We start from the raw sequence: 23612 nt of genomic DNA on the forward strand, positions 1-23612 counted from the left end.
TTTAAAAAAAAAAAAAAGGCCTGGCATTGTGGCTTACGCCTGTAATCCCAATACTTTGGGAGGCTGAGGTTGGTGGATCACCTGAGGTCAGGAGTTCGAGACCAGCCTGGCCAACATGGTAAAACCCCATCTCTACTAAAAATACAAAAATTAGCCGGGTGCAGTGGCAGGCACCTGTAATTGCAGCTACTTGGGAGGCTGAGGCAGGAGAATCGCTTGATCCTGGGAGGCGGAGGTTACAGTGAGCCGAGACTGAACCATTGCACACCAGCCTGGGCAACAAGAGCAAAACTCTGTCTCCAAAAAAAAATAGTGATGATGGCTACACAGTGTTGTAAATATTAATGCCAATATTGTAAATATTAGTGCCACTGAATTGTATACTTTTAAATGGTTAAAGTGGCAAATTTTGTTTATATATTTTTTTACTGCAATAAAAGTTTTTAGTGTGATATAAATAAAACAATTTTCTAAATTAAAAAATGAGATTTATTTTTACATTGTAAATATTTTTTATATTATAAATACTTAGTTTTTAATGTTTTACTAATAACTAAGTCACCCTATATACTTGGGGTATTTAATTTTTAACAGTAATGGATAGAAGCTTATACTTCAAGTAGCGGTAGTAGTAGTCTTGATGATTTAAAAGAAATTTTTTTTTTACTGAAGTTGTCAGGTGTAATAGATTGTTTTTAACCTGTGGCTGCTGAGGAGCTCACTAAGAACAGAAGTTGGCTAGGCATGGTGGCTCGTGCTTGTAATCCCAGGACTTGGCTGAGATTGGTGGATCCCTTGAGGCCAAGAGTTCAAGACCAGCCTGACCAACATACTGAAACCTTGTCTCTTCCAAAAATACAAAAATTAGCTGGGCGTGGTGGCTTACACCAGTAGTCTCAGCTACTCAGGAGGCTGAGGCAGGAGAATCACTTAAGCCCAGGAGGCGGAGGTTGTGATGAGCTGAAATCATGCCACTGTACTCCAGCCTGGGCGACACAGTAAGACTCTGTCTCAAAAAAAAAAAAAAAAAAGAAAAGAAAAAGAACAAAAGTTTCTTTTCTGACATTTTTATGTTTATTTGCACTTGTGTTAATAGAAGTATTATCTTAATTTTCTAAAGTTGCCTTCCCATATTTTGAAGATTTGTTGATGTAAATTTAATGTTACCTGTATTCAACTAGCTGTACACCTCACATTTCAAACCTGTAATTGTTTTAGTGAAAAAAATGTTATTTATAGAAGTTTACTTTGCTGTTACGAGAAGATTTATTTTTCAGGTGCACGAGAAACAGACTACCCTGCAGGAGAAGATCTTTCAGAATCTGGTCAGGTAGACAAAGCATCTTTATGTGGAAGCATGACAAGCAACAGCTCAGCAGAGACAGACAGCCTGTTAGGAGGCATCACGGTGGTTGGTTGTTCTGCAGAAGGTGTGACAGGAGCTGCAACTTCGCCTAGTACCAATGGTGCTTCTCCAGTGATGGATAAACCACCAGGTATATCCATTCTCTTTACCTGCCATCTGTATAGAGTCTAAGGCTACCCTCAGATGCCTCATTATGGACTTAATTTAGATCTTAAGTAACAAGGTTGAAAGAACTTGAAAGAAGATGCTGTAGGCCGGGCGCAGTCACTCATGCCTGTAATCCCAGCACTTTGGGAGGCCAAGGCAGGCGGATCACAAGGTCAGGAGATCAAGACCATCCTAGCTAACACAGTGAAACCCGATCTCTACTAAAAATTACAAAAAATTAGCCGGGCATGGTGGCGGGTGCCTGTAGTCCCAGCTACTGGGGAGGCTGAGGAAGGAGAATGGCGTGAACACGGGAGGTGGAGCTTGCAGTGAGCCGAGATTGCGCCACTGCACTCCAGCCTGGGTGACAGAGCAAGACTCCATCTCAAAAAAAAAAGAAAGATGCTGTAATGACTGTTAAATGGAATCAAGAATTCTTAATTTAATGATACAGTATGAAGGAGTGGGTAGATGGAATGGAATTCTATAACAGGGGTTTGTGTGGGGAAATAATTGGAGGAGAAAAGCCCAGACTCGGAATAGTGTTTTATTTACTTTGTAGAAATGGAAGCAGAAAATAGTGAGGTTGATGAAAATGTTCCAACAGCAGAAGAAGCAACTGAAGCTACAGAAGGGAATGCGGGATCAGCTGAAGACACAGTGGACATCTCCCAAACTGGCGTCTACACAGAGCATGTCTTTACAGATCCTTTGGGAGTTCAAATCCCAGAAGACCTCTCCCCAGTGTATCAGTCGAGGTATAATAATAGGTCATCAACTTAGGAAACTGGGTGAAGTGCACAGATAAAAGGGACCAAAATAATCTCAAACAGTCAAAAGATTTCCACTAATTAGTGTCACTGTGGTGGACTAAAAGATACCTGTTCTTATGATATCTTCATGTATTCCCTCTCCATCATTCTTGCTGGATATTCCCTCCCATTTCTTCCATACACCTTCCAACTTAAAAAAAAATCGTATCTATAAAAATATAATCATGCATCACTCAACAATGGGGATATGTTCTGAGAAATGCGTCAGGTGATTTCATCATTGTGTGAACATCATAGAGTGCCTTTACACAAATCTAGATGGTATGGCCTATCACACACCTAGGCGATATGGTGTAGCCTGTTGCTCCTAGGCTAGAAACCTGTACAGCATGTTACGGTACTGAATACTGTAGATAATTGGAACATAATGATAAGTATTTGTGTATGTAAACATGCACAAGGTACTGTAAAAATATAGTAGTATAATCTTGTGGAACCACCACCATATATGCTGTCCATCATTTTCCAAAATGGTTTTACCAGGTGTATGACTATATATTAGTCAAAATCTTCCTGTTCATTTTCTCCTCTGGTCTGTTTTTTGTTTTTTTTTTTCTTTCTTTTTTTTTTGTACTTACTATCTTTCATTCTACTAGTAATTCTTTGTCATTTTAATCCCATCCCTACTCTAATTTTTACTCCAGTTATCAGCAAAATTGTCCATTGTTTAAATCTGCCATTGTTCAAGTTTCCCACATGGGTGTGAATGACCTTTTTGAATTTAGTTTTTGTGCAAATATTTTATTAAAAACAATTCAGGTGGTTCCAGTGGCTCATGCCTATAATCCCAGCATTTTGGGAGGCCAGAGCAGGAGGATTGCTTAAGTCCAGGAATTCAAGACCATCCTGAGCAACGTAGTGAGACCCTCATCTCTACAAAAAACTTAATGATTAGCTGGGCATGGTAGCACGCACCTGTGGTCCCAGCTACTCAGGAGGCTGAGGCGGGAGGATTGCTTGAGCCCTGGGAGCTGGGGGCTCCAGAGAGCCATGATCTCACCACTGCACTGCCGCCTGGGAAACAGAACAAGACTGTGTCTCAGAAAACAAACAAACAGAACAATTTGTTTTAGGCTCTTCCTTTAAAGGGTTGGTTAATCTAGGCCCATTTAGTGAATTATTTCATTTTCTTTCCTGCCTTTTCTAGATCCCCTCTAGATGAGAGTCTCTTTAAACTAGATCCTTTTTAAAGTTTAATATTCTTCCTCTTAGTGTCTAAAGTAAGCAAGATTAATTAATAACCCATTTATGCCTAGTGGTCCATTATTGGAATGCTAAGATTGTGGGAGTTATTCATATCCTACTGCTCAAGGTCATCGCTAAGGCCTGATTTTTTACAAAAAAAATTTGCAATCTCTGGCATAAATGGGTTAACATTTAATTCTTTTTTTTTTTTTTTTTTTGAGATGGCATCTCACCCTGTCACCCAAGCTGGAGTGCAGTGGTGCAATCTTATCTCACTGCAACCTCTGCCTTCCGGGTTCAAGCAATTCTCCTGCCTCAGCCTCCCAAGCAGCTGAGATTAAAGGCATGTGCTGCCACGCCCAGCTAATTTTTGTATTTTTAGTAGAGATGGGGTTTCACCATGTTGGCCAGGCTGGTCTTGAACTCCTGGCCTCAAGAAATCCGCCCACCTTGCCCTCCCAAAGTGCCGGGATTACAGGCATGAACCACCGCACCTGGCCTGAATTATTAATTTAAGAATAAGTCATGTTTGAATTTGATAGCCTGGCTATTATGCCCTGACAATTCAAAAGAAAAGTTTTGTGATAGAACATTAAACATATTTCAGTTTATTAATTTATTTTAGGTAACTCTTTATATATCTCCCTTCTTTTTGCATGTGTGTATCCCTCCCTTCTCTCTCACCTGAGAAAAAACTATGACAAAACCCAAAATAAGAGACAGTCATAATAATAGTCTGAATATTAACTGCTGTATTTCATTACAATGTCTTATTATCTTATCTGCTCCTTGGGCTTCCTAGTTTGTTAATGTTATTTCTGATACAATTGTTGAAATATGTGATGTAAGCTTTTGACTTTGGCTTCTCTGGAATTTTGGTGGTTTCTTTCTTTCTTTTTTTTTTTGACTAGAAGTTTCAGCCAGGTGTGATAGTGTGTGTTCCTCTAGTCCCTGTTATTCAGGAGGCTGAGGTGGAAAGATCACTTGAGCCTGGGAGGTCAAGGCTGCAGTGAGCCCTGTTTGTGCCAGTGTACTCCAGCCTGGGTGACAGAGTGATACCCTATCTCTAAAAAATAAATAAATAATAAACAAATGAACAAACTTAAATATAGAAGTATTCAGTCCCTGAAAACTATAGTTACGTATACTCAGATTTCTTTCCTTTTGCCCTACCTTTCCAGCAATGACTCAGATGCATATAAAGATCAAATATCAGTACTGCCAAATGAACAAGACCTGGTGAGAGAAGAAGCCCAGAAAATGAGTAGTCTTTTACCAACTATGTGGCTTGGAGCTCAAAATGGCTGGTAGGTGCCAACACTTTTAACATTAGAATATGTTTATTGTTTTACTTTTGCTTTTGAAATTGGAAGATAAGTAAAATATGCTAAACACAAATACAAAAAGTGTGGATTAATGGAAAGAATTTTATATATACACACAATTTGATGTTATGTTGTAACTACCACATAAACTGGACTTGCACTGGTTCTGAATGGTAAGCCATATGTTTCTTTGTCACAGAATGTTCCCTTTCTATAATATTCTTGGAAGAAGAGGTACGTAAAATTTTAAAATCGAGCTGATACAGAAATAGAATATCCTGAACAGCACAAAGACAGAGAATATTTAATTTATGTAGGCTAGAATGTGGGCAGGAAAACTGGGATTAAACCAACATTTTGGCTGCAGGAAGGCCCAATCCCAACTTTTAATAAATTTTTTACTAAGATAGGCAAAACAAATCACAATCTGAAAAGTCAGATGATAATAACTAATATTATATGGTTTGTTCACTTTTCAGTCATGTGGAGAGTTTTACAAAATTGTGCATTTCCAACGATTAGGCAGGATTACTGTTGAGCATCTCTAATCCAAAATTTGAGACTTCTTGACCACTGATATGACGCTGGCAGGTAATGCTCATTGGAGCATTTTGGATTTTTGAATTAGGAATACTCAACTGTTATGTATAATGTAAACACTCTAAAATCTGAAAAAGTCAGAAATCCGAACACCTCTGGTCCCAAGCATTTCAAATAAGGGTTACTCAACCTGTAGTACGTCTTTTTCATATGAGTCCAATACTGTAAAGTGAGGAGTTGGCAAACTTAGCGTAACTGTCTTCCTGTAGAGCATTATGGGCACTGAAATTTGAATTTCATATAAATCTCCCCTGTCACAAAATACCCCTGATTTCCCCCCCACACACACACCTTTAAAAATATAAAAACTATTCTTAGCTTGCAGGCTGGATTAAAACAGGTGGCAGACTGGATCTGGCCTGTAGGCAATAGTTTGCCACTCCCTACGTGGGCCACTCTGTCATCCAAAAGTTATAGGTCAGTCTAGTAGAGAGGTAAGGTAATTAAAAAAAAAGAGTTTTGCCCGAGGACTAAGTGTGTGAAACTGACTGTGCATTGCACTAGTTCCTGCTTTTCAGTCTTCATATGTTTCTCTTTGCTCAGCAGCCTATTTCTCTACCTTAGGCCTACCCTCACTCTCATTTTTCTTTTCTGACCATTGCACAAAAGCAGCAGCACCTTTTCCTAAAATTTATGTTACTCTTCTTTCCTTCTGAATGAACTTCGCAATCATTATTAGATATATGCAATGTCTTGCTGTTCTCTATGCCTTACCAGTGTTGACTTTGTTCTTGCAGTTTGTATGTCCATTCATCTGTAGCCCAGTGGAGGAAATGTCTCCATTCCATTAAACTTAAAGATTCGATTCTCAGTATTGTGTAAGTTTTATTTTGGAAATTCTTCTTGTTAAAACTATGCATTTTGGTATAAACTAGAATTTAAGACTTTGAAAGCTAATACATGTTTCACAACTAAATTAGTATCCAGATTTGTTTGGTTTTTTTTCACCCTTTTTATGGAATTAGAGAAGTTAAGTGAAAATGAAACTGTATAATAGAAAACCAAGTAGAAATGAAAACTTGCTTGATTGAGTCCTCACCATACTGGGAGTTCTTTAGTACTACAGGAAAGAACCAATACCTATTAATTTATGTTTATTTTAGAATGTTCCTTATGGCTTGTGAATATGTTGATTGGGGCATTGATTTACTAGTTCTTTTCTATGTGTTCCCTATCAAAAATCAGACAGTTTATCTCTGAGCCCACAGAGCTGACTCTGTTGGTTCCACTCAAGGTGCGTGTCTCTGGTCTTTGGAGTTTGTGTTGATTGTCTGTGATGAGGGGAGAAGCTTGGGCCAGAAAGTGAAACAACTGAGATACCACTCATGCTGTTTATTTAGTTCAGCTGACATTTTTCACAGCAGTACATGCACAATGAAGAAAGCGATGTGTTCATTAATGTTCTGGTGTCAGCTCCTTAACTCATCACAGATTGGTCCTTTGTGAGGCCCTGAACTAGTTCAGTACCATGTGGTCCCCTCTGTATTCCTGAATGGAGAGTTCTGAACTCCCCTTTCCTGTTTGCAGACACGTGAAGGGAATCGTGTTAGTAGCCCTGGCTGATGGCACCCTTGCAATCTTTCACAGAGGAGTGGGTGAGTGGTGATGTGTATATAACATGGATGCTAATTTGTTGCTTTGCAAAGCATTTTTAAGTAGATTGGCTTATGTTTTAAAGAAATGATACTCAGTAGGATAAAGAATAAATAACAATACACAACATCAGTAAATATATTAGTGCCTGCATGGAGGTATACATTAACAGATGCCTTAGGGAAAATATGTTTACCACAATGGGCATTTTATGGTACTTTTAAATAATGTGATAGGGAGGCATTTGTTTTTTATGCATATGCTTATGCAATTCAGAGAAACTTGGTATTATTTTAATGTCCTATGTTTTAAAAATAATTTGTGTCCACTTAACATTTGGACTTTGTTTTAAAGAATTTTAATTGGGTAAGGTTTAATCATTTTCATGTCACCTTATTTATATTTTCCCCCTTTAAAACCATTGTTTCATCTATAGAGGGGTGGTGGTATCAGAAACCCTACCTTGAATGAATTAAGTTGAGGGAATTTAGTATGTGTTCCTCCATAACTCCTTGGTACTTGTGTCAACCAAAAATGACACATCATTTTCTACCCACTTGATTGGTGTATCTGGGAAGTGTTATGAAACATAGATACCTTGAATTTGGATTTTAGAAAAACTTTTCCCAAAATCTCCTATCTTTCTGGGCTTGGGGAAATGTGGAGTAGATGACAGGTGCTTTTGTAATTGATTGGTACCTGAAAATTGCTGATTAATGACTCCATATCATCAAAGAGCGAGAGGGCTGCATTTTACCTTTTTCAACCCTTTATCTATGTTTAATCTTTACGTTAAATTATTAAGAAAGTTCCATGGCCATCCTCATTTTATAGATGAGGAAACTGAAACACAGAGCATTTTGGTCACTTTTTCATGGCCACTCAGCTAATAAGTGGGAAAGCCTAGAAAAAAAGTGAAACAATGAATGTTTTGGTAAATTGAATTCAAAATAATATTGACAGAATAAGACAAGTAAAATACATTTATTAAGTGTCAATGTAAAGTCTTGCATTTGAGTTCAGAAGAGCAAGATGGGGAGACATGTCTAAAGAGTGAGAATTACCTAAAGGTTGACTTTAGGTAATATGAGTTTAATGCCTTTAAGCCTCAAAGAAAAAAAAGTATTCAGGACAAGGCTGGTGATAATCCTGCTCTACTAGGCTAGATAAAGACAGCATATTCAATGGATATCAACAAAACAGAGTTAGGACGAAGGGTCTATAAAACTGTGGTAGGTACAGAGCACGTGCCAAAGATACTTGGTTTTGAAAAGAGAAGACATAGGGCTGTAAAGAAGAAGTTTGGACTGGATTTATTCTTTTGTTTCCACTCTGCAAAACTGCAGACGAATGGGTGATTACATACAAAAAGACAGACTTTAGCTAGGTGTGGGTAGTATTTTTCAATTAAAGTTGTCTGAAAATGGAATGGCTGCTTTGTGAGGCAGTGTGCTCACAAAAGCTAACAACGCAAAGCAAGGTTCTGGTGACTGATTCTCCTTCATATTTCTATTATCACTGAAAATGTAGTATGCATAATTCCTAAAGTGTTAGCGATGAGTTGCCCTCAACTTCTACCCAAGAAAATATATCAAAATGTACGTGAGTGAGAGACATTATTCCCAAAATAACCTTAAGTCCATTCTAATTCTAAATATATTATGATAAACAGATAACTTGTAACTGATTTATCATCACATCCCTGCTTTTGTGAGCGTGTTTTAAAGGGGGTCTGAGTACTGGGTGGCAGTTTGAAGCAGATAATCTTTGAGGGTCTCTTCCAACTTTGCAGCTTATGGAATAAAAGAACCCAGGCTGCAAATAAAAGGTATACTTAGTACATGAGACTTTGGGTGCTTCTTCAATAACTTTAATTATACAACAAATACAATGTTTCTTGTGTTGAAATTGAGTAACAGTTGGTATGCATTTACTATAACCTTTTATTTCTTTTAAAGATGGGCAGTGGGATTTGTCAAACTATCACCTCTTAGACCTTGGACGGCCTCATCATTCCATCCGTTGCATGACTGTGGTACATGACAAAGTCTGGTGTGGCTATAGGAACAAAATCTATGTGGTGCAGCCAAAGGCCATGAAAATAGAGGCAAGTTATTAGCCTATGTTTTCTATATTTATTGAATCTGTATTATCTGAAGACTATTAGACTATAATTATTTTCAGCTTCTTTAGAAATTGTTTCTGGATCTGTGTGTTTTAGGGCACTTGAGTAATGTATTTGAATATCTTAAGCTTTCTGTGTTACTTAACTCTCTTGCCACTTTTGACTGTGAGGGTAGGAAGTGGCTTTTTTTAAAAAGGAAAGAGGATTTATACATGAATGTTTAAATGTGTGTCAGTGTATGTATCCAGAGATATGTATGTGTTTTTGTTTGAATACATGGTTATTGATATGTTTAGTTATATGAGGATTGTTTGAGAAGAGGATTCCTCCCTGTCCTCCCCATGTGTAATCCAGGCACATCCATATATGTGTCCCAGGCAGAAATAACATTGCACTGGGAATTTGTTGTAAAAATGAAAACCTCCTAACCTCCTAGCATCGATTTCTTTTTTAGTTTTTTTTTTTGGTTTTTTTTTTTTCCCCCTGAGACAGAGTCTTGCTCTGTCACCCAGGCTGGAGTGCAGTGGCACGTTCTTGGCTCACTGCAATCCCCACTTCCCAGGTTCAAGCAATTCTCCTGCCTCAGCCTCCAAAGTAGCTGGGATTACAGGCGCCCGCCACCACACCTAGCTAATTTTTAAAATATTTTTAGTAGAGATGGGGTTTCACCATGTTGGCCAGGCTGGTCTCGAACTCCCAGCCTCGTGATTGGCCCGCCTTGGCCTCCCAAAGTGTTGGGATTATAGGCGTGAGCCACCGCATCCAGCCTAGCATTGTTTTCTTACAGTTTTTTGTGTTTTTTTTTTTGCCACAATACATAAATGCATTCTAATTGTTTAGGGGAAAGAAAAAAAGCATACAGGAAATTATAAGGTGAAAGCTCTCCTTCACCCTCCCCCAAATCACATTTCTTTCCCTGGAAGTCTCAAAGTTAACCATTTGGTGTTTGTTTTTTTAATATCAATTCTCTCTATATTTATCTATCTATATATCTGTTTATATATATCTAGTTAGCTAGCTATCTGGCTGTCTATCCATCTATCCATCCATCCATCCATCCACACACAAGTATCCCTTATTCAAAATGCTTGAGACCAAAAGTGTTTCACATTTTGGATTATTTTCAGATTTTGGAATATTTGCATATACATAAATAATGAAATATCTTGGGCATGGAACCCAAAGTCTAAACATAAAATTTATTTATGTTTCCTGTATACTTTATAACAGTGAAAAATATGATATACCATTAGTGCAGTAGAAAAAATACTGTGTTCAGGGTGGCTTATGTATCATATCAGCACTTAAACACTTCGGGTTTTAAAGCATTTCAGATTTCAGATTTTTGGATTGGGAATGCTCAGCCTGTTCCTCACACACATATACAGCAGTGTGGGTTCCTTTCAGTTTAATTATATTTTGGTATTTTTGTTTGTTTGTTTTGAAACAGGGTCTCACTCTGTCACCCAGGATAAGAGTACAGGGGCGCAATCATAACTCGCTGCAACCTCAAACTCCTGGGCTCTAGCAAGCCTCCTGCCTCAGCCTCCCAGGTAGCTGAGATCACAGGCACACCATTACACCTGGCTAATTTTTCTTTAATTTTTTTGTAGAGACGGGGTCTTGCTATGTTGCCCAGACTGACCTCAAACTACTGGGCTCAAGCAGTCCTCCCATCTCAGCCTCCCAAGTAGCCGGGAATACAGGTGTGCACCACTATGCCCAGCTAATTTTTGTATTTATAGTAGAGTTGGGGTGTCACCATGTTGCCCAGGCTGATCTCAAACTCCTGGACTCAAAAGATCCTCCCACCTCGGCCTCCCAAAGTGCTGGGATTACGGGTGTGAGCCACCAGCACCCAGCCTGATTAATTATAATTGTGATCTTACTTCAACACAGGGGCTCTGCAACAACACAAAATCTGGAGATAAAATCTTTCTGTTAGGCCAGGTGCGGTGGCTCATGCTTGTAATCCCAGGACTTTGGGAGGCTGAGGCGGGCAGATCAGTTAAGGTCAGGAGTTTGAGACCAGCCTGGCCAATATGGTGAAAGCCTGCTCTACTAAAAATATAAAAATCAGCCCGGCATGGTGGTGTGTGCCTGTAATCCAACTACTCAGGAGGCTGAGGAAGGAGAATTGCCTGAACCCAGGAAGGGGAGGTTGCAGTGAGCCGAGATTGCGCCGTTGCACTCCAGCCTGGGCGACAAGAGCAAAGACTCTGTCTCAAAATTTAAAAAATTAAGAAAATCTTTCTGTTGAACACTGTTACATAGTGTGGATATGCTAGTATTGCTGTGTGATATCCTATATAGTGCTCAAGTCCAATATCCTGTTCTTAGTTCTTTATTTTGTTTTGCATTCTAGGATGAAAACAATTGTGTATATGAGTAATCATGTTTAATATATAGTATTTGGATTTCTTTTTCAACAGTCTGCTAACTTGTGCAAGTTAGCACAGTTTTAAATATGAAATCCTATGTAGCAAAAGTAACTTTGTGATTGGACAATCTCTCCTAGAAATCTTTTGATGCACATCCCAGGAAGGAGAGCCAAGTACGACAGCTTGCGTGGGTGGGGGATGGCGTGTGGGTCTCCATTCGCTTGGATTCTACGCTTCGTCTCTATCATGCACACACTTATCAACATCTTCAGGATGTGGACATTGAGCCTTATGTAAGCAAAATGTTAGGTAAGCTTCCAACATGTTTTATCTTTACCAAAGAGGGTGTTTTATTTTATCTCTGTCTATCTATCTATCTATCTATCTATCTATCTATCTATCTATCTATCTATCTATCTATCTAATCTCTTTATTGAAATGGGGTCTTGCGTTGTTGCCCAGGATGGAGTGCAGTGGCTATGCATAGGTGTAGTCATAGCATACTATAGCCTTGGACTCCTGGACTCAAGCGATCCTCTCACCTCAGCCTCCATAGTAGCTGGGACTGTAGGTAGGCACATGCCACCTCACCCAGTCCTTGTTTTTATTTTTAAATAGTGTAAAATGCTGGGTAGAACCAATGAATTAAGTTACCTCAGGAATAGTGAACTTTTATCACTGAAAGTATCAGACAGATGTTTCAGTCTGCCTTGTTTTTTTGTTTTCTGTTTTTTGTTTTTTGCTTTTCTTTTTTTCAACACGGGATCTCGCTCTGTCGCCTAGTCTGGAGTGCAGTGGCACCATCACGGCTCGCTGCAGCCTTGGCTTCCTGGGCTCAAGTGATCCTCCCACCTCAGCCTCCCCAGTAGCTGGACAGGCCTGCACCATCATGCCTGGCTACTTTTTTTTTTTTTTCCCTGTAGAAATGGAGTTTCACTATGTTGCCCAGGCTGGCCTTAAACTCCAGGGCTCAAGTGATTGGCCCACCTCAGCCTCCCAAAGTGCTGGCGTTACAGGCATGAGCCAGTGCACCTGGCCGCTTATTGTTCTTGACGAAAAGTTGGGATCATTTTGGACTCCTCCTCTCTTACTTCCCACATCTAATCTGTCACTGGGAACTCTCAAGTCTGCCTCTAAAACTATTAGTTCGGTTACTTCTTTGTCTCTACCACTATCCTTTTACCCCTAGCCTACTAACTGGGCTCCCTGTTGCCACTCCAGTCTGTTCTCTGCCTAGTAACCAAGGTGCAGATATTACCTTGACACACCTCCACTGTTGCCTTGAGATGAAGTGACACGACCAGGAGACCTTACATGTTCTCAAACACTCTCCTTGCTCACACCGAACCACAGCTCAACAAGCTCCTTCCCATTTCAGGGTCCTCACATGTGCTGCTGTATCATCTACCTGGGAAGTTCTTCTTGGTCCCTTTTTACTTGCTTAGCTTTCAGGTCATAGCCTACCTGTCATATTCAGGAAAGACCTTCATTTAGATCATGTCATACTTCGTCTTCATGGGCTTGTCATTATTGTGATTGCACCTGTGTTATGTGATTCTTGTTTATAATCTCTCCCCTACAGACCCTAAGCCCCATGAAGATCAGGGACTATCATTGTCTTGTTCCCTGCTCTATCTTGAGCACCGGACCCAGTGCTATAATGATTATTAGGAATGTCATAAAGGATTCCTTTCATGAAAAATGATTGAACTGGACCAGCGGTTTTCAACCATTAGTTACTGCCCTCAGAAACCTTATTTCTAGCTATGTACCTTCTCCCTAAAATGTATACACATATGCAAACACCAGCTAATTTCAGGGACATACTTTGACTGAGGTTAAAGGTTCCTAGGTTAGGCTGAATGGTAATTAAGCCTCCTTCTAACTCTGTAGTTCAGCAATCATGCCCTCAGTTCTTGTAAGTAGAACTTATGAGTACTAATGTTGTCTTTCTTAAATGTATTACCTGTTCAATAAATTTACCTTTTAAGTCACTGAAAATAAGATCATAAGATCAGCTGTAAAAATTAACTTGAAATACAAAAATGCATTTGTTCTCCCTAAATTATTTGTGTATAATACTTAAAAGTTTTTAACTGCTTTAGAGCCTAAATATATAAATGAGGGGAAAAGTGTAGATTTTGTTTACAAAGATTTTTATCTATGCAAATAAACTTAAGGGAAACCAGAACTTTTTCAGCTTATAAAATCAAAGGACACTTGATTTCTCTGGGTTTGTTTGTTTTTAGAGACAAAGTCTTGCTCTGTTGCACAGGCTGGAGTGCAGTGGTGGGATCACAGTTTACAGAGCCTCAAATGCCTGGGCTTCAGTGACCCTCCCACCTCAGCCTCCCACATAGCTGGGACTACAGGCATGTGCCACCATGCCTGGCTAATTTTTGTACTTTTTGTAGAGATTAGGTCTCAATATGTTGCTCAGGTTGGTTTCAAACTCCTGGGATCAAGCAGTCATCCCACCTTGACCTCTGAAATGCTAGGATTTACAGACGTGAGCCACCATGCCCTGCCAGTTTCACTGTTTTCTGTTGGAGTTTTTTGTTCTATGTGTCGGTTTGCTTTTACAGTTCCCTGAGGAAATCCTGTGTCACAGTTCCTGATGTACCCTATTTCCTATGTACTTTTCTTCTAACTAATAATGTTACATTACCCACTTTTACGCTTTTCTTTTTCCATTAACCCCGAATTGTCAGACAATAAGCCCCAATAAGAGCTTACTTTGATATGAGCCTTCAGGAAACTTCCATCTCACTCTAGTCACATTTCCTTTGTGTTGTGTCATCCTGCTACTACTTCTTCCTTTTTTTTTTTTTTTTTTGTAATCCTGCTACTTCTAAGGAACTTGGAATGTAACACGCTGTCTGCATTAGTTTCTCAATAAAGTGTTCTCTCCTTTCTTTACAGGTACTGGAAAACTGGGCTTCTCTTTTGTGAGAATCACAGCTCTTATGGTGTCTTGTAATCGTTTGTGGGTGGGGACAGGAAATGGTGTCATTATCTCCATCCCATTGACAGAAAGTAAGTATATTTTTAGATAACTGCCATGGGTCAAATAGGAGAATTATAGGAAATAGTTATGTCTGGAATTCAAATCTGTGTTAGCTCAGAAAATCAGTGATGGCAAAGATCTAGCTATTGTTACTTCACTCAATGAAACTTATAAATTCTAGGAAAATAAGTTTTCATGTATCAAGACTAGTAGTCATAATTAAAGGTTTTTCCTTGTGAAAATGTTTTCACAGTTCAGGAATCACGGTCCTATTTCATCTTTGAAATAGAAGTTAAAGTCCGTTTCTCTTAAGCCTTATTATACCATTGTCCAAAAATACTACCTAGCATCCATTCTAGTTTTTCATATCTCCTTAGCAGGTAGTTTAGTATATTCCATTTGTCTTATTTGAAGTTTAAAAAAAGTTGTGGAAGAAGTTTCTCAGGAGTTCAGCAAGCCTTTCCATCTATCTTCTATTTTAAAAGAATGTGATTTATTGTTTTTATGAGTAAAATATACCTTGTGTGTTTCTCATACAATGTTCCATTACATTAATCATCCATTAAGTAAATGTTTTTGTGTTGCAAAATTCATGGCAGGGAATGGTTTAAAAGCAAATACTGTAAGTCTATAAAATACATTAATAAATATACACTTCAGAGTCACCCTTTTTTCAGGCCAGAGGAGGGAGAAAGACTAGCAGGTATTTCAGAAGTCTTTAAAAGAACCCAAGGTTTCAATCCCAGCTGTCTTTTCTGCAGTTACTTATAAATCATATTTAGACCTCTCCTTATATCCTAAGAGATTCCAGGATCCCCTAGAGTTCATTTCAGTTCTTCGTAAGAGTTTCATTTTAGCATAGTTAGTGGAACAGGATTTCTTTTTAAAAACAGAGAGAGAGAGAGAAATAAAGGAGAAATTTTAGCATTTAGGAAATGCTGCACATTGAGTTCTTAGTGTTTTGATTTAGATTCACTAAAGTTGCTTTATTATTTAAAAAAAAAAAAAAAACCAAAACTACCATAAATCAGATTTTCCTTTTTGAGCAGAGATTCTATAGAAGGCTTGGGAAGAACTTTATGTATTACTTGGTATTATGCCAAGTGGGATCTTGTTATTTTCGTTAGAGGCTTTGAGTGCCAGTTTTGCCAGATAGAAGACGCTGAGAGTGGTGGCTCACAGTAATTCTCTCCTCCCTGTCGTGCACCTCTCCATGTCCCCTTTCCTCCTTTCTCACTTTAGCTGTAATCCTCCACCAGGGACGTTTACTGGGGCTGAGGGGTAAGTGCAGATCCTGAACCAAGCTCTTCTTCCTGGCTTCTGATAGCCACTGTAAGGCTGTTACCACTCCTCTAGAATACCCTCGTGAATGTTCCTAAATGTCATCCACTTGCAGTCACTGCATTGCAGCAGGTGTCTTTTTTTTTTTTTTTTTTTAATGTTTGTTACATGGCCACCAAACTGCTCAGCAGCTTAGTCTATTTATCATCTTTTGTTGCAGCTGAACTTTCTTTCAGACTTTGTTTTCCTTCCAGTATAAACATGAAACATCTCTTAAAGCTGTCATTAATTTACATCGTTTACTCTTGTTACCGATCATATTTCTTTCATTTACTTACTCGCCCATGGAATGGGGATGTTTTGTGAGTCTGGTCTTTTACAGTAACGCAGCACACCATCAGTCTGATATCAATAAAAGCTGCTCTATTGTAGTGGCTGGATTCTTGTAAGCACAGCTTTTTACCACCGCCCTCAAGGGAAATATTCTTACTGCGAGGGAGAAAAATCAGAAGATAAACTATAAAGAAAGACTTTATTTGAAAATATACCCATTTACTTTAAACTGTATAATGTTTAGTTTTCTAACATGGGCATTAAAAACAAAACAAGAAACGACTAAGATTCAAATTTGTTTTGTTTTTAACTAAAATTACCTTTAAATGAATAGATGTGTTTAAAAAATAAGCTTACTTATTGCTAGACTGGCAAAATCCCCTACTCCATTTACTGAGGTACTTAAAAATAACTAGCATGCTGTATCTCTTTTTTTCCCAGCTTTGTCTTGAATTGGCATTGCCATCCTTGTTTTATCTCAACTGGCTGTAGCTTTTAGATAATATCATAAGGATTAACCAGTAACCTCTTACATCCATTACTATTTTCTAGGGGAAAATATTTGGTATTTGGTTTTTCTGTTGCAGCAAATAAAACCTCAGGTGTACCGGGAAATCGTCCTGGAAGTGTAATCCGCGTATATGGTGATGAAAACAGTGATAAAGTGACTCCAGGGACATTTATACCCTATTGTTCAATGGCACATGCTCAGCTTTGCTTCCATGGGCACCGGGATGCTGTGAAATTCTTTGTGGCAGTCCCAGGTATGTTAGATTATTCTGTTGAGATGTTCCATGTAATTGTCTCTCTTCTGTCATCTCTTGGTTCCACTACCTAATAGTCTAAGGCTAAGTACTCGAATTGCAGGTAATTTCAATATATACGTAGGAAGTTCTGCAATGGAGGTGTGAGTAAGGTGGTATAGGGATACTTGAATGAAGTTATTTTGGGATATCTCTCCCACCCACAAAGACAAATTTGTTGATTTTTCTTTAGGAGACTTGCTTACTTTTGAAAAGCAGTAGTATTATTTTATCATCGTGGATTGCCAAAAATGGTCTTGACCTAATAAGAGAAATCACTAGAAAGAAGCTTCTATCATCAAGGCTGCATGGAGGAAGAGAGAATGCACTCTGGTACCTTTAGCAGCTTAACAGTAAAAAGCAGTGGACTAGGAGGCCTGGGGGTCTGGGCCTTGTGTCTCTGCCACTAACCTCGAGCAAGTCACTTAACCTCAGAGACTAATTTCCTCACTCCTAGGTGGATGTGATTAATATCTGCTCTGCCTACTTCATTTGTTATGTAAATTAATGAAAATGCTACTGGGAGCTACAAAGCACCACCCAGACAAAAGGTGGTAGTGATGATGTCCAGTGAAAATGAAAAATTATCCATTGACGATACTAAAGTGATGTTACTGACCATCTCTAAGCAGGACCCATGTTTTGAATTCTTTTTTTTTCCCATAAGAGGCAAGTTTAGGAGCTAGGCAAAGTTCAAATCTGACTTTGCCCCACCAACTAACTGTGTGATGTAGAAATAGCAGTGTCTTAGTATATTAGTCAGGGTTCTCCAGAGAAACAGAACCAGTAGGATGCGTGCGTATGTGCATGTGAGGAGAGAGACATCCTAAGAAATTGGGTCACACAATTGTGGGGACTCGCAGGTCTGAAATCTGCAGGGCAGACTGGCAGGCTGGAGACCCCGGGAAGAGTGGATATTGCAGTCCAAATCTGAAAGCAGTCTGGAGGCAACATTTCTCTTTCCTTGGGATTCCTCAGTCTTTTTCTCCTAAGGCTTTCAGCTGGTTAGATGAGGCCCACCCACACTGTGGTGCATAATCAGCTTTACTCAAAGTCTATTGTTTTAAATGTTAATCACATCTAAAGAAGACTCACAATGATATCTAGACTGGTGTTTGACCAAATATCTGGGTACCGACCTAACAAGTCAAATTACTCATCATGCTTATTTTCCCAAGGGTCTTCCAAAGAGTAAATGATTATATGTACATGGGGCAAGGGCTACCCTAAGCAATTATTCAGTTATTCTTAACAACAGTGATAATGAGCTTTCTGAAACCTCATTTGTACATTTTATATATTTGTGTAGTCATTTGCTTCCTAGAAATGGGATTGCTGGTAACAGTGTTTCTCTTGCTTAAAAAAAAAAAAAAAGAAATATCACAGAGTCCCCTTTAAATCTCCTTTGTATCCCTCTCTAATCCCATTCTCCTCTCCTTTTCCTCTCCATTGGTAACCACTATCTTGAAGTTGATGCATATCCTCTTTCCCATGTTTTTGTATTTTTATTATGTTTGAATGTATTTGTAAACAAAGTATGATTGTTTTGTGGTTTTGGACTTTACATGTTAAATGTTGTGCTTCATATGTATGCTTCTACAACTTGCTTCTCATTTTTTGAGATTTATCAATGTTCATACATAAAAGTCTAGTTTATTCATTTAACTGATATTCTTATATCTGCATAAAAGTGCTACATTTTATTCATTCTTCTGTTGATGGACCTCTAGGCTTCTTCCCTTTCTTTTTTCACTATTAAAAACAGTACTGAAGCGGACCTTCTTGTGTGCATGTGCAAGAATTTTCTGTTGGATATAAATCCAAAAGTGGAATTAGCAACATGGTTGTTGTGAGGCCAGTTGGCCCTAAAAATTAAACCACTCTGGTTGGCCTTATCAGTAATACCACTGTGCTCTTGCTTCTGTGGCAGAGCTAACTCGTCTACCAACAGAAGTCATTTCTGCAGTGCTTGATTTCTTCCAAAGTATAATTGAGTAATGCATGAATGAATCCCTGTGGGGATACATCAGACTATCCTATCCACTTTCAACATACATTAATTTTGTTACAGTGTGTCGCATTAATGACTGTCCACCTAGCTCCTGGAGGCACTGTCTGTGTAGTTTGACCAAAGGACAGCAGATTCTGACAAGGAAAAAAATCCCACAATTAAATCTTGCTAAGAGGAATGGCTTAGAGATTGCTCATTTGTTCATAGTGTGAATAGTAAAGGTTTCTCTCCTTCTACTATTTCACACTCAAGAATTCTACCTTAGAACTTAAACTTTAAAAGAAACAGCACATTTACTAGTAATTGTGTTTGCATAATCTAAATTAAAAATAACCTGTACTTTCCTTAAATATGAGAGGAAAGCCATGGATTTGAAATAAATTTAAATGTTAATGATGACAATGCAAACTCATAGGGCTTAAGTTGAAGACTTTTCTCAGTCTCTTACACAAATAAGCACATTCCTTTTCAAGGGAGAGACTTTTTCCACTGTCTTTCAGATCAAAAGATACAGACTATAATTGTTTGTTTGCAGCAGGTAGGCTGCGTGTGGTGGCTCACACCTGTAATTCCACAACTTGGAAGTCAAGGCAAGAAGATCACTTGAGCCCAGGAGTTTGAGACCAGCCTGGGCAAACATAGCAAGACTTCATTAAAAATTTTTAAGAGACCAGGCATGGTAACTCATGCCTGTAATCCCAGTACTTTGGGAGGCCTAGGTGGGTGGATCACTTGAGGTCACAATTTCGAGACCAGCCTGACCAACATGGTGAAACCCCATCTCTACTAAAATACAAAAATTAACCAGGTGTGGTGGCAGGCACCTGTAATCGCAACTAATCGCTTGAACCCCAGAGGCACAGGTTGCAGTGAGGCGAGATCGCGCCGTTGCACTCCAACCTGGGCAACAAGAGCAAAACTCTGTCTCAAAACAATAATAATAATAGAATAGTTTGGGCTGGTGCAGTGGCTCACGTCTGTAATTCCAGCACTTTGGGAGGCCGAGGCAGGCAGATCATGAGGTCAGGAGATCTAGACCATCCTGGCTAACACAGTGAAACTCTGTCTTTACTGAAAATACAAAAAATTAGCCGGGTGTGGTGGCACGCGCTTGTAGTCCCAGCCACTCAGGATTTGAGGCAGGAGAATCACTTGAACCCGGGAGGCAGAGGTTGCAGTGAGCCAAGATCATGCCACCGCACTCCAGCCTGAGCAACAAAGCGAGACTCCGTCTCAAAAAAAAAAAAAAAAAAAAAAAAAAAGGTAGTTTGAAGCAGGCAGCTAAGACCCACCTTGCCATGCATATATCTCATACTGGTTTTGGGGCCTATTCCTGCTTTGTTACAAAATTGCTTTACTTAGATTTTCAAATTGGTTTTTTGTTTGTTTGTTTATTTATTTTTTAGAGACAAGGTCTTGCTCTGTCGCCCAGGCTGGAGTACAGTGGCGCATCACAGCTCACTGCAACATTGAACTCCTGGGCTCAAGTGATCTTTCTGCCTTAACCTCCCAAGAAGCCAGGACTACAGGCGCACACCACCATACCCGGCTAACTCTTTTTGTAGAGATGAGGCCTTACTGTATCTGCCAGGCTGGTCCCAATCTCCTGGCCTGAAGTGATTCTCCCACTTTGGCCTCTCAAAGGCATGAGCCACCATGCCCAGCCTCAAATTGGGTTCTTAAAATCTTCGTATAAATGTTTTCTGATCATGGATAGCCTTCTAGCTTCCCCAGTATTTGGTTATTAGAATATATTTACCTTTTTGTTTAACTCTAAAAATATTAAAAACAAAAAAAAACCAGCCTCCCTTCTGTGATAAGTAATATTCACTTTTGTTTCTGTATAAAACAGGTCAAGTCATCAGCCCACAAAGTAGCAGTAGTGGCACGGATCTGACAGGTGACAAAGCAGGGCCATCTGCACAGGAGCCTGGTAGTCAGACGCCCTTGAAGTCTATGCTTGTCATCAGTGGAGGAGAGGGCTACATCGACTTCCGAATGGGTACGTCATTGGTTCTGGGAGCTCAGTGTGCGCTGTGTGCTATGACTTGGGTTTACTCCCAAAGTAAATAAGAAACCACTCTGATAATAATTCATAAAAGGTTCTCTTCTAGCTCTTTACATAGGAAAGAATTTCGTGTTTTTTGTTTTTTTCTTTTTGGTATTTCTTCTTTTTTTTTTTTTTTTTTTGAGATGAAGTCTCACGCTTTCACCCAGGCTGGAGTGCAGTGGCGTGATCTCAGCTCACTGCAATCTCTGCCTCGAGGTTCAAGTGATTCTCCTGCCTCAGCTTCCCAAGTAGCCGGAATTACAGACGTGCACCACCACACCCGGGTAGTTTTTGTATTTTTAGTAGAGATGAGGTTTCACCATGTTGGCCAGGCCAGTCTCAAACTCCTGACCTCAAGTAATCCACCCTCCTTGGCCTCCCAGCTGGGATTACAAGCCTGAGCCACCGCACCCGGCCCTTGGTATTTCTTTTCATACCAAAATGTATTGTTTGAAAGGAGCATTAGAAATAGCAGGATGTGGTCAATGTTAAGTTTTATGTGAAAAGCGTAAGATTTAGGGTCAGAAGGCCTTGGACAAGTCATTCAACCTCCTAGAGCCTCAGTTTTCTAACTGGCAAAATGGAGAAATAAAAATATTTCTTAAAGTGTTGTTTGTGTCAAAACAACTTCATTTGTTCATTTTCTTAACAAATATGTTATTATATTATTATATATTATGTTAAACACATAGTGCTCAATTGAGCACCTACTGTGTACCTGTCAGTCTTAAACTGGAGATGCAGAAACAAATCAGACAAAGCCTTCATCTAATAGATTATAGAACAGTGCAGAGATAGAGACATGTTAATAAATGAAAAATGTTACTGATGCTCTGGTGGTGAGTAGTCAGTTCTTTCCAAGGGGAGGAAGAGAAGGAAGTCAAGAAATGATGCTTGAAGTGACTCAGTGCTGCACAGTCTTAGCCCAGAGGGTCAGGTTGGGGAATGGGGTGGGGAGGACCAGGGATTGGCACTCCGAGGTAGGAGAGTAGCTTGGCCAAAGGTTTAGAGATATGAAACTATCTTAATGGAAGAAAAACTATTTTAAAATGACAAGAGCGTGGAGTAGAAGAAAGTATGAATTTCTTGTCAAAAGGGAGGGAGGGACCAGAGTATGGGAGGCCTTTACATACCAGATTAAGAAGATTGTACTTTATCTTTCAAGCAAAAGAGAACTATAGGAGCAATGTGATTAGAGTTGTGTGAAGGAGGTTTAAGACTAGACGTAGGGAAATGAGTTGGGAACAAGTGAATATCCAAGAAAGGTAGTAACAGTGGGAACCGATAAGAAGCATGATGGGAATGTGGGGAAACAGGGAATGGGCCATAGAGCTCAGGACTGTCAACAGGAGAAGCAGGTCTGGAGGGACGGAAAGAGGAGTCCAGTGCTAGTCATGTTGATCTTGAAGAGCGTAGTGGTGATTTAGGTGGGAAATTTCCACTGGGCTTCTGAATATACAGGTCCTCTATCTTAGGAGGGAGGGATTTGGGAGCTGTCCATGTGGAGTGGTACTAAAAGCCATGAGGGTTGGTGAGTTCACCCAGGGAGTTAAAGAAAAGTTTCCAGTGGCGAAACCCAGTCTCTAATAAAAATACAAAAATTAGCCGAGCGTGATGCCGTGTACCTGTAATCCCAGCTATTCAGGAGGCTAAGACAGGAGAATCGCTTGAACCTGGGAGGTGGAGGTTGCAGTAAGCCGAGATGTGGTGTCACTGCACTCCAGCCTGGGTGACAGAGTGAGACTCCATCTCAAAAAAAGATAAGAAAGAAAAAGGAAAGGTTCCAGGATAGAACCCTGAATTCATACTCCATTTAAAGATTATTAGAGCTTATGGAGGGATCTGAGAAGGAATGGCCAGAGATACACAAAGAAAACATGGAGAATTGATGCTCATGAAAGAGTAGTGCTTTGTAAATTGTAAGACACTGTACCAATATGTTTATTTATTTGCTATAATTTTTCTTTTTTGAGACAGAGTCTCACACTCTGTCACCCAGGCTGGAGTGCAGTGGCAAGATCTTGGCTCACTGCAACCTCCACCTTCCGGGTTCAAGCAATTCTCGTACCTCAGCCTCCCAAGTAGCTGGGATTTCAGGCATGTGCCACCATGCCTGGTTAATTTTTGTATTTTTAGTAGAGATAGAGTTTCACCATGTTGGCCAAGCTGGTCTCAAACTCCTGGCCTCAAACAGTCCACCTGCCTCAGCCTCCCAAAGTGCTGGGATTACATGCGTGAGCCACCACACCCAGCTTATTTGCTATACGTAAACTGATCCCTTGGACTCACCTAGAATCTCAGTGCTTCAAAAAGTTCCCAGACATAAGGCACTAGGTGGTTTGAGAGAAGATAATAATGTTGTAGATCAGTAACAAATACTGTAGATATGAATTCTGTAAAGGAATACAAAAAATTAGGGTCATTTAAATGACAGTGTGACAAATGTGATTAGTGTCGCTAATATCTGATGCAAAAAGTTTATTGACACTTTTAAGGGGGGAAGTCTGTTAGTGTTAACTTTAGAAATTGATTCCAGGGATGTCATCAAGAATGGAGTCATTTCAAAGTGTTT

At 39.5% G+C, this 23612-nt stretch overlaps 1 protein-coding gene across 5 annotated transcripts in view; it reads left to right on the forward strand.

Moving 5' to 3' along the window:
• SPAG9 (sperm associated antigen 9) overlaps nt 1–23612 on the forward strand; it is a 122067-nt gene that overhangs the window by 92488 nt on the left and 5967 nt on the right. For 3 of the 5 annotated variants that reach the window (XM_011999229.1, XM_011999231.1, XM_011999228.1), the window contains 11 exons: nt 1278–1496; nt 2076–2271; nt 4713–4838; nt 6194–6274; nt 6984–7051; nt 9008–9156; nt 11693–11864; nt 14478–14591; nt 15805–15843; nt 16764–16940; nt 20843–20992. In XM_011999229.1, coding sequence (XP_011854619.1) covers nt 1278–1496; nt 2076–2271; nt 4713–4838; nt 6194–6274; nt 6984–7051; nt 9008–9156; nt 11693–11864; nt 14478–14591; nt 15805–15843; nt 16764–16940; nt 20843–20992 — 1491 coding nt within the window. The remainder of the gene's footprint in view (nt 1–1277; nt 1497–2075; nt 2272–4712; nt 4839–6193; nt 6275–6983; nt 7052–9007; nt 9157–11692; nt 11865–14477; nt 14592–15804; nt 15844–16763; nt 16941–20842; nt 20993–23612) is intronic. The other 2 variants (XM_011999233.1, XM_011999230.1) reach the window with 1 other exon arrangement.

This window comes from Mandrillus leucophaeus, unplaced genomic scaffold (assembly GCF_000951045.1).
Source record: "Mandrillus leucophaeus isolate KB7577 unplaced genomic scaffold, Mleu.le_1.0 Scaffold59, whole genome shotgun sequence".
NCBI lineage: Eukaryota > Metazoa > Chordata > Mammalia > Primates > Cercopithecidae > Mandrillus > Mandrillus leucophaeus.